Here is an 11,098-nt window from a genome sequence, read left to right as displayed (position 1 = left end):
AACTGGAAATGGGAGCTAGGAAAAGTGAAATGTCCTCAGAGCACTGGGCTGTGCTTTACGCACAGTAGATACAGGGATCTGTGTGAGAACGTTACAGCCCTGCCAGAGCAACCAGAAGAACATATGTTCCTCCATAACTACAGAATTGAGAAATATTACTACAGTTAATTGTGAAACTGAAAATTAAGGGGAGGAGAAGAGTGGATATATATTTTCAAAATGTATTTTTAATAAGGTGCTTAAAATCTCACATACATTAGTTTTTGGTTTCACAGAACAAGGATAAGAACATCTATACCCCCAACCCAGGAACTCATGATTAGCAGTGTAATGGAAACGTGTGTTTCACTACTGTATACATATAGACTAAATCATTGACACAGTGTGGGTGGGGACAGAATGCACAGATCACAGGTAATTAAGGCAACATGTCACAAGGTATTGAAGGTAGAGCATAGAGATAAAACAAAGTGTTCTATCACTATGGTAACGATAAAAATAACCCTTCTCTACACAGAGTGTACAAATGTAAAACAAGGAGTGAAGGAAAGGCAAGCATTTTAGGACATACATTATACCCCAAAGAAAACAGAAAACTTTTTCCACAGACAGTTTCTCTGCCGTACAGCTGAGTGACTGGGAACTGACAACCCCTTGTACAGAGGTTGTCAGTTCCCAGTCGCACCTTGCGGATGAGTGATTAGGTGACAAGGTCAGGGGGTGTGCTAGACCTGTCACTCTACACTCTGTGCAGAGTTTGTTCCTTGTTGTTCCTGTCTTTTCTGTTGGATGTCAGTTTTCTGAGCGCCTGTTAAGCGTCTGTTTTGTCTTTGGTGGGAAGCATCACCACCAACTCCATGCATGCCAGGGAAAGAGCTGCTAACAGAACCACTCCCTATTCTGTCAGTGTCCCCAGCACAGCGCTCCCTGCTGGTGAACGTTGTGCATTACATGTAGACCAGCTTCCTGGTTATGTTGTGGCTCCATTACCACATTTCCATACAGAATCAGCCACGTCTCAGCTGGGCAACAGAAAGTAGTATTCTCATATTTCATTATAGAGTCTCTGTATTTGTCTCTGTTACTGTTATCAACTGTGTTAGTGTTCTGATCCCTCAATAAATAAATATCTGGAATAATAACAGACATGTCTACTGAGGAATATATTAAAAATGCATTGCCTAGTTGAAACTGGAAAAAATCTCCCACATATTATAACAAACTAAAAACTAAGAAAATAACATTTGAGAACAACTTCTAAAATGTCTGCATAATAACCAACTAGGAAACAAAATGGCTGACTCCTGTAGTTAGTTTCTTTAACAAAGCTGAAAGGTCACAATGGGGAAACTGCTACTTCCTACTTCCTCATTATCAACTGCTAATGAAAACGGATCGTCTCATTACACCATGAAACCTGCACAGCAGAGCCTCGAAATACACAGAGAGAGTTCTGACTTTGCATGCCGAGAGAAACACTCAATGGGGCTCATTCAATCACGGCCCACGACACTGGCAGGGACCAATCAATTCAATGGGGAGATTTAAAAAATATATAAATGCAGGAGGGGAGGAAGGGTTTGTCATTATCAGTCTTGCATAATATTCCTTGAGAGAGAGGGTGGGGTTTAAAAAGGGAGATCATATGTCACTATTAAACGACAGGTACACAGGTCATTTGCAGAACAGCTCAGTTTGACAGTTTCCCCCCTGCCATTCATAACCAGCAGTTATGAGTGACACTAAAACGCTATGCGGTCCCTTGTTAGAATAGACGGGCACGGTGGGGCCTGTTGATTGGCTGCTAGAGCTCCTCAGCCAATCAGGCCTCTCCTTCCTGATTAAAACCAGAGAACAGCCAGGTCACAGGTCACCTGCCACAGAGTGCCTCTTTAGACATTACTTCTGTAAACAACAACAGTCCCTCATCATGCCATGACCGGGTAAAAAAAACAACAGTTCAACTGTAATTTGAACTTTACACTACGAAAAAGAAAAAGACGATGCTGCATCTGAGGACCAGGCCAGCAGGACAAACAGTCCCTTACAGTTAACATTAATGACTAACTGTCTGAGGCCCTTGGCTCTTCAGCTCTTCTCATTGGCTACATGGAAATCACAATGCCTCACCGACCACCGTCATATAACACATTTACAACTACAGTTAGTTATAATTAATAAAAGGTCAAAAGGAGGGCTTCCTATATCGCTTATTTTTCTTCTCTTCTTTGTGCAATGTGTTTAACACTGTTCCAGTCCTTGTTTTCCTCTTGGTTCAGTTTTTTTGTGTGTTGTCTGTCAGACTGAGACGAAGACGTCGAGGTAGAGGCGGTCGTAGGATTCCCTGAAGAAGAGGATGAGGACCAGGCTGAAGGCACAGGAGCCCGTCAGACACCAGTTCAGCCACGACAAATCTGAGGAGACGGGGAGAAGAGGGGGGAAAAGGAACATTATTTGTTGGTAAATATTTGTTGAAGGTCACTCATCTGTATCTCTCTACACACTGCAGGCAAGTCATCATCGGTACACTACTATTCATCAACATCAAAATTGACTTTATAACAGATGTCAAGAATAACCAATCACTTAGTTCAAGTATTGACCTCGTAACTGTGTATAAACTGATGTCAGAAACCGATGACATACAATAGTCTATCACCTCAAAACAAGCCCTAATCACACAATATAACCTAGAGTGTGAATGATTTAGGAATTAGCTGAACTTTGTTTCATGCATCTAAATAATGTAAGTTATGTAAGTAATAGCACATTTTCCTCTTCAGCATTGACCTAAACTTGAACCTCAAAGAGTTTATTTTTCCCCGTTTTCCTGTTCAAGCTCAGGTGGCCCTAGCGTAGAGCTCAGCAGACCTGTAATGAAGAGGTTATGGAAGGCCAGGTGGAGAGTGCATACATCTTGCCTCGCACATTACTTCCTGTTACTGCCCCACGAAAACAATCGATAGGTCTCCCGCTCAGATATAGTTAGCTGCACAATACTAGGCATGCCCTCTAACATGATGTAGAGGTGTGAGGGAGAGAGAAAGAGAAAGAGAGACAGACAGAAAGAGAGTGATTGGGGTGCCCAGCATCCCCATCACTAAGAGGGGAACCACACAGCCTGATAAGGGAGAAGATGAAAGGTCTCCAGCAGCTATCTGAGCCCTGATAAAGGACCAGCAGGAACCAGCAGTACTAAATATAGAGAAATGAGATCAAAACACACTGACCCCTGGGGACTAAATGTTTATTTTTATCAAACCTTTATTTAACTAGGCAAGTCAGTTAAGAACAAATTCTTATTTACAATGACGGCCTACTGGGGGGTTCAGGAGCAAAACGACAGGTTTTTACCTTGTCAGCTCGGGGATTCGATCCAGCAACCTTTCGGTTACTGGCCCAACGCTCTAACTACCAGGCTACCTGCCGCCCCGACTAAACAGAGCATGCATCTTAATTCCCCCTGCAGAGCATTTCAATTTCAGAAGGCCAGTCCAATAATGCAGTTGATCAATTGCCCCTGAAGTGAGCGGCTCAATCAATGGGTAAAAAGTGAGAATCAGGCTAGGTCAGCTGTTTGGCCTGTTTGGGTAAATTCTATGATTTGGCCCTCCACCAAATCTCTGAGTGAATCAGCCAGGAAGGATCCAGCACGCCACCAGGATAAGGTGAAGGAGACATGGGTGCATCACACACAGGATAAACAAAGCTGTAATTTTCTGGCTTATTCTTTCACATATGGTGGCTGCCTACACCTACAGGGGTACCCAGAGAACATTCAGAGAACCAGAGGGGGAGGGGACATAGGGCTGAGTTTGAGAGGAAGAGGCTCCTCCTTGGGATAAGGGGAAGAACACTTTTTCTTGCTTATTCTTTCATTTATTGTGTCTCCACTACAGGGGAAAATAACATTGGAGCCTCTTCCTAAAGCAAAGAGAGAGAACATCTGTGGGTCCAGAGCTCAGTGGACAGAGAGAGAACATCTGTGGGTCCAGAGCTCAGTGGACAGAGAGAGAACATCTGTGAGTCCAGAGCTCAGTGGACAGAGAGAGAACATCTGTGAGTCCAGAGCTCAGTGGACAGAGAGAGAACATCTGTGGGTCCAGAGCTCAGTGGACAGAGAGAGAACATCTGTGGGTCCAGAGCTCAGTGGATAGAGAGAGAGAACATTTGTGGGTCCAGAGCTCAGTGGACAGAGAGAGAGAACATCTGTGGGTCCATAGCTCGTGGACATAGAGAGATTACATCTGTGGGTCCAGAGCTCAGTGGATAGAGAGAGAGAACATCTGTGGGTCAGAGCTCAGTGGACAGAGAGAGAGAACATCTGTGGTCAGAGCCTCAGTGACAGAGAGAGATACATTGTGGGGTCCAGAGCTCAGTGGATAGAGAGAGAACATCTGTGGGTCCAGAGCTCAGTGGACAGAGAGAGAGAACATTGTGGTCCAGAGCTCAGTGGACAGAGAGAGAACATCTGTGGGTCCAGAGCTCAGTGGACAGAGAGAGAGAACATCTGTGGGTCCAGAGCTCAGTGGACAAGAGAGAGAACATTGTGGGTCCAGAGCTCAGTGGACAGAGAGAGAGAGAACATCTGTGGTCCAGAGCTCAGTGGACAGAGAAGAGAACATCTGTGGGTCCAGAGCTCAGTGGACAGAGAGAGAACATCTGTGGTCCAGAGCTCAGTGGACAGAGAGAGAACAATCTGTGGGTCCAGAGCTCAGTGGACAGAGAGAGAGAGAACATCTGTGGGTCCAGAGCTCAGTGGACAGAGAGAGAACATCTGTGGGTCCAGAGCTCAGTGGACAGAGAGAGAGAGACATCTGTGGGTCCAGACTCAGTGGACAGAGAGAGAACATCTGTGGGTCCAGAGCTCAGTGGACAGAGAGAGAACATCTGTGGGTCCAGAGCTCAGTGGACAGAGAGGAGAGAACATCTGTGGGTCCAGAGCTCAGTGGACAGAGAGAGAGAGAACATCTGTGGGTCCAGAGCTCAGTGGACAGAGAGAGAACATCTGTGGGTCCAGAGCTCAGTGGACAAGAGAGAGAACATCTGTGGGTCCAGAGCTCAGTGGACAGAGAGAGAACATCTTGTGGGTCCAGAGCTCAGTGGACAGAGAGAGAACATCTGTGGGTCCAGAGCTCAGTGGATAGAGAGAGAGAACATCTTGTGGGTCCAGAGCTCAGTGGACAGAGAGAGAGAACATCTGTGGGTCCAGAGCTCAGTGGACAGAGAGAGAACATCTGTGGGTCAGACTCAGTGGACAGAGAGAGAGAACATCTGTGGGTCCAGAGCTCAGTGGACAGAGAGAGAACATATTGTGGGTCCAGAGCTCAGTGGACAGAGAGAGAGAACATCTGTGGGTCCAGAGCTCAGTGGACAGAGAGAGATACATATGTGGGTCCAGAGCTAGTGACAGAGAGAGAACATATGTGGGTCCAGAGCTCAGTGGACAGAGAGAGAAGAGAACATCTGTGGGTCCAGAGCTCAGTGGACAGAGAGAGAGAGAACATCTGTGGGTCAGAGCTCAGTGGACAGAGAGAGAACATCTGTGGGTCCAGAGCTCAGTGGACAGAGAGAGAATAATCTGTGGGTCCAGAGCTCAGTGGACAGAGAGGAGAGAACATCTGTGGTCCAGAGCTCAGTCGGAAGAAGAACATCTGTGGTCCAGAGCTCAGTGGACAAGAGAGAGAACATTGTGAGTCCAGAGCTCAGTGGACAGAGAGAGAGAACATCTGTGGGTCCAGAGCACAGTGGACAGAGAGAGAAGAACATCTGTGGGTCCAGAGCTCAGTGGACAGAGAGAGAGAACATCTGTGGGTCCAGAGCTCAGTGGACAGAGAGAGAGAACATCTGTGGGTCCAGAGCTCAGTGGACAGAGAGAGAACATCTGTGGGTCCAGAGTTATCGGACAGAGAGAGAGAACATCTGTGAGTCCAGAGCTCAGTGGATGAGAGAGAGAACATCTGTGGGTCCAGAGCTCAGTGGACAGAGAGAGAACATCTGTGGGTCCAGAGCTCAGTGGACAGAGAGAGAGAACATCTGTGGGTCCAGAGCTCAGTGGACAGAGAGAGAGAACATCTGTGGGTCCAGAGCTCAGTGACAGAGAGAGAACATCTGTGGGTCCAGAGCTCAGTGGACAGAGAGAGAGAACATGGTGGCGTCCAGAGCTCAGTGGAAGAGAGAGAGAACATATGTGGGTCCAGAGCCAGTAGAGAAACATCTGTGGGAGACTCAGTGACAGAGAGAGAACATCTGTGGTCCAGAGCTCAGTGGACAGAGAGAGAACATCTGTGAGTCCAGAGCTCAGTGGACGAGGAGAGAGAACATCTGTGGGTCCAGAGCTCAGTGGACAGAGAGAGAGAACATCTGTGGGTCCAGAGCTCAGTGGACAAGAGAGAGAACATCTGTGGGTCCAGAGCTCAGGGACAGAGAGAGAGAACATCTGTGGGTCCAGAGCTCAGTGGACAGAGAGAGAAACATCTGTGGGTCCAGAGCTTAGCGGACAGAGAGAGAACATCTGTGAGTCCAGAGCTCAGTGGATAGAGAGAGAGAACATCTGTGGTCAGAGCTACAGTGACAAGAGAGAAACATCTGTGGGTCCAGAGCTCAGTGGACAGAGAGAGAGAACATCTGTGGGTCCAGAGCTCAGTGGACAGAGAGAGAAACATCTGTGGGTCCAGAGCTCAGTGGACAGTGAGAAGAACATCTGTGGGTCCAGAGCTCAGTGGACAGAGAGAGAGAACATCTGTGGGTCCAGAGCTCAGTGGAACGAGAGAGAGACATATGTGGGTCCAGAGCTCAGTGGATAGAGAGAGAGAACATCTGTGGGTCCAGAGCTCAGTGGACAGAGAGAGAACATTTGTGAGTCCAGAGCTCAGTGGACAGAGAGAGAACATCTGTGAGTCCAGAGCTCAGTGGACAGAGAGAGAGAACATCTGGGGTCCAGAGCTCATGGACAGAGAGAGAGAACATCTGTGGGTCCAGAGCTCAGTGGACAGAGAGAGAACATCTGTGGGTCCAGAGCTCAGTGGACAGAGAGAGAACATCTGTGGGTCCAGAGCTCAGTGGACAGAGAGAGAGAACATCTGTGGGTCCAGAGCTCAGTGGACAGAGAGAGAACATCTGTGGGTCCAGAGCTCAGTGGACAGAGAGAGAGAACATCTGTGGGTCCAGAGCTCAGTGGACAGAGAGAGAGAACAATCTGTGGGTCCAGAGCTCAGTGGACAGAGAGAGAACATCTGTGGGTCCAGAGCTCAGTGGACAGAGAGAGAACATCTGTGGTCCAGAGCTCAGTGGACAGAGAGAGAGAACCTCTGTGGGTCCAGAGCTCAGTGGATAGAGAGAGAACATCTGTGGGTCCAGAGCTCAGTGGATAGAGAGAGAGAACATCTGTGGGTCCAGAGCTCAGTGGACAGAGAGAGAACATCTGTGAGTCCAGAGCTCAGTGGACAGAGGACAGAGGTAAGAGTGATGAGGTGGAAGATGTTTCATCCTGAAGTAGCACAATCATTAATCAGGTTAGCTCAGTAACCTGTTGCCTGGTGGTGTGGGAAGTTAAGGGAGTTGTGTTTATCTGACAGCTCTGTCTCCACAGCCTGCCTGACCCAGACTCATCCATTTAGATGAAGACAGAGAGAAACAGAGAGGGAGGAGAGATGTTGGGAGGAGAGATGTGTGAATTGGTGTGGAGTCTGAATGAATGTTAATGTGTCTATGTTTGCCCACCAACCAACCAAAATCTCTCAGGTAATCTAGTCAGGTATTTGGTGGTAAAGAAGTGGCTAACCGGCTCAAGAGCAGCCAATGGTCCCAGTGACATCATCAGTGAGGAGTAGCAGGGCTGCAGTGTGTGGAAAGTAAGAGAGAAAGCAACACTATTTGGAGTTGCTTGAACAGCAAATCAAAGGGGAATAGGAGTGGACATAATTTCCCTTTCTGAACAGTAATAACGAAAGAGCCTCTGGGGAGAGAAACGCACGATGCAATTCCTCACAGGCTATCTTAGCTCCAGAAGCTCAGTGCTCGGTTAAAAAGGACAATTTAAATGATGTTTTCACTTCTTCCTCTGGCTCTACACGGAGGGTACAAAACATTAGGAACACCTGCTCTTTCCATGACATAGCTTTCACCTGAATTCACCTGGTCAGTCTATGATTCCTTATTGATGTCACCTGTTAAATCTACTTCAAATCAGTTTAGATGAAGGGGAGGAGGCAGGTTAAAGAAGGATGCTTAAGCCTTGAGACATGGATTGTGTATGTGTGCCAGAGGGTGAATGGGCAAGACAAAAGATTTTGAACGGGGTATGGTAGTAGGTGCCAGGAGCACCAGTTTGATTGTGTCAAGAACTGCTGGGTTTTTCACGCTCAACAGTTTCGTGTGTGTATCAAGAATGGTCCACCACCCAAAGGGCATCCAGACAATTTGACACAACTATGGGAAGCATTGGAGTCAACTTGGGCCAGCATCCCTGTGGAACGCTTTCAACACCTTGTAGAGTCCCAGCTCCTGACGAATTGAGGTCGTTCTGAGGGCAAAAGGGGTGGGGGGTTGCAACTCAATATTAGGAAGGTGTTCTCTTCTCCTTCTGTCTGTCTCTGTCGATTTCAGAAGTGAGGGTCTAAAAGCTGTGAAATAGCCCTCATCAGCGGGAGGGAGTGGAATAACATAAACAGCTGCAGACACCCACAGGCTGGCACACAAAGCAGGGACACGGGGGACTGGGGGGGCGCGTCAAGGCCAGACACAGACGGCTATTTAGCTCTGACACCTCACCCTATGCATGTTGTGGTGAACGTATTACTGCCACAGCGGCTGTCATGAGTCACGACCACAGTAAAATTCCATGACTGTTGAGTCACGGTAATCTCCTTTTATGTATTCTGGACATGTGTTGGTGGAACCCAACTCACTAATGACAGTCTGGTCGCTAATGGCCTGGTACTCAGGGCTCTATTGTCCCTCCATCAGGTCCTAATGGCCTGGTACTCAGGACTCTATTGTCCCTCCATCAGGTCCTAATGGCCTGGTACTCAGGGCTCTATTGTCCCTCCATCAGGTCCTAATGGCCTGGTACTCAGGGCTCTATTGTCCCTTTAACCACTCTGACATCAATGTAAATGATTTCGAAAAAAAATCCCATCAAACACTAATCATCAAAACAGTATCATGCTATTAAAACTCACCGTTGGGCAAATATTATTGACCTCACTGTGATGATGAATTTAAAGAAAGAAGTTCAACAACGGGTTGAAACTGAGTTTGTAAAACATGGTCGTGGTGGTTGTTGTTTCAAAGCCAAACACAACCAAATGGACAGCGCGTTCTAAAGGTGATGAGTCATTCAAAACATTGCATGTAGAACATCTATACCCATATCAGAGTTTATGCATACGCCTCGACATTTTTTAATAATGATTGTGCCATTATAAAATACTTAGCCTTATAGCCTACCAGATATTACGCATGGCAAAAAAAAAAACATTGAAAAAAAATTATATATATATTTTTTAAAGATGTCTTTGGTACATAATCGGTCTTGCCTAAACAAATTCTAGTAATCGCCTTTGAGTGTGGACTGCATTATTCCACATACCGGATGGACTGGTTCTCTGATGCTACGCTCCTAACGTTCTGTCCATCAGTCTGGGAGAGAACGTATAGGTCTATGGTGGATGAACATGGTTGGGGAGCTGCAGGGAACATGGTTGGGGAGCTGCAGGGAACATGGTTGGAGAGCTGCATGAACATGGTTGGGGAGGCTCGCAGGAACATGGTTGGGTTAGCCCAGGGAACATGGTTGGGTTTAACTGCAGGAACATGGTTGGGTAGCTGCAGGACCATGGTTGGAGAGCTGCATGAAACATGGGTGGGGAGCTGCAGGAAAGACATGGTTGGGGTAGCTGCAGGGAACATGGTTGGAGAGCTGCATGAACATGGTTGGGGAGCTGCAGGAACATGGTTGGGTTAGGCCCAGGGAACATGGTTGGGTTAACCTGCAGGAACATGGTTGGGTTAGCTGCAGGACCATGGTTGGAGGAGCTGCATGAACATGGGTGGGGAGCTGCAGGAACATGGTTGGGGTAGCTGCAGGAACATGGTTGGAGAGCTGCATGAACATGATTGGGGAGCTGCAGGAACATGGTTGGAGAGCTGGCAGGAACATGGTTGGGTTAGCTGGCAGGGGACATGGTTGGGTTAGCTGCAGGAACATGGTTGGGGAGCTGCAGGGAACATGGTTGGGTTAGCTGAGGAACATGGTTTGGGGAGCTGCAGGGAACATGGTTGGGTTAGCTGCAGGGAACATGGTTGGGTTAGCTGCAGGGAACATGTTGGGGAGCTGTGCAGGAACATTGTTGGGTAGTTGCAAGAAACATGGTTGGGGTTAGCTGCAGGGAACATGGTTGGAGAGCTGGCAGGAACATGGTTGGGTTAGGCTGCAGGGGACATGGTTGGGTTTAGCTGCAGGGAACAGGTTGGAGAGCTGGCAGGAACATGGTTGGTTAGCCTGCAGGGGACATGGTTTGGGTTAGCTGCAGGAACATGGTTGGGAGCTGCAGGGGAACATGGTTGGGTTAGCGGGCAAGGAACATGTTGGGGAGCTGGTCAGGAACATGGTTGTGTTAGCAGTGCCAGGGAACATGGTTGGGTTAGCTGCAGGGAAAGATGGTTGGGAGCGTGCAGAAAGTTGTTTGGGTTTAGCTTGCAAGAACAATGGTTGGGTTAGCATGCAGGGGATCCATGGTTTGGGTTAGCCCTTGCAGGGAAACAATGGTTGGGTTAGCTGGCAGGAACATGGTGTGGGAGAGCTGTCATGAACATTGGTTGGGGGAGCTGCAAGGAACATGGTTTGGGTTAGCTGCAGGGAAATGGTTGTGAGAGCTGGCAGGGAACATGGGTTGGGGAGCTGGCAGGAACATGGTGGGGAGCTGCAGGAACATAGGTTGGGGCTGCAGGACAAGTGGTGATCAAGGGAAATTGTTGGGGCTGATGAACGGTTGTGTTGTGAGACTGGACCTAGGAAATGTTGGTGGAAAGAACATGTGGGAGCCGGACATGTGATGAAGACATGGTTGGGCTTGCATAACATGGGTGCTGCCGG

At 47.9% G+C, this 11,098-nt stretch overlaps 1 protein-coding gene across 1 annotated transcript in view; it reads right to left on the bottom strand.

The window, feature by feature from the left end:
- Positions 1-207: 207 nt before the first annotated feature.
- Positions 208-11,098, bottom strand: part of slc49a4 (solute carrier family 49 member 4) — a 93,065-nt gene continuing 82,174 nt past the window's right edge. Inside the window, exon 10 of the mRNA XM_070437602.1 lies at positions 208-2,414. Coding sequence (XP_070293703.1) covers positions 2,299-2,414 — 116 coding nt within the window. The 3' untranslated portion in view covers positions 208-2,298. The remainder of the gene's footprint in view (positions 2,415-11,098) is intronic.

Source organism: Salvelinus sp. IW2-2015, linkage group LG36, assembly GCF_002910315.2.
Source record: "Salvelinus sp. IW2-2015 linkage group LG36, ASM291031v2, whole genome shotgun sequence".
NCBI classification, from domain to species: Eukaryota; Metazoa; Chordata; class Actinopteri; order Salmoniformes; family Salmonidae; genus Salvelinus; species Salvelinus sp. IW2-2015.
Note: the sequence above shows the minus strand (reverse complement) of the source record. Positions and strands in the feature narration are given on the sequence as shown.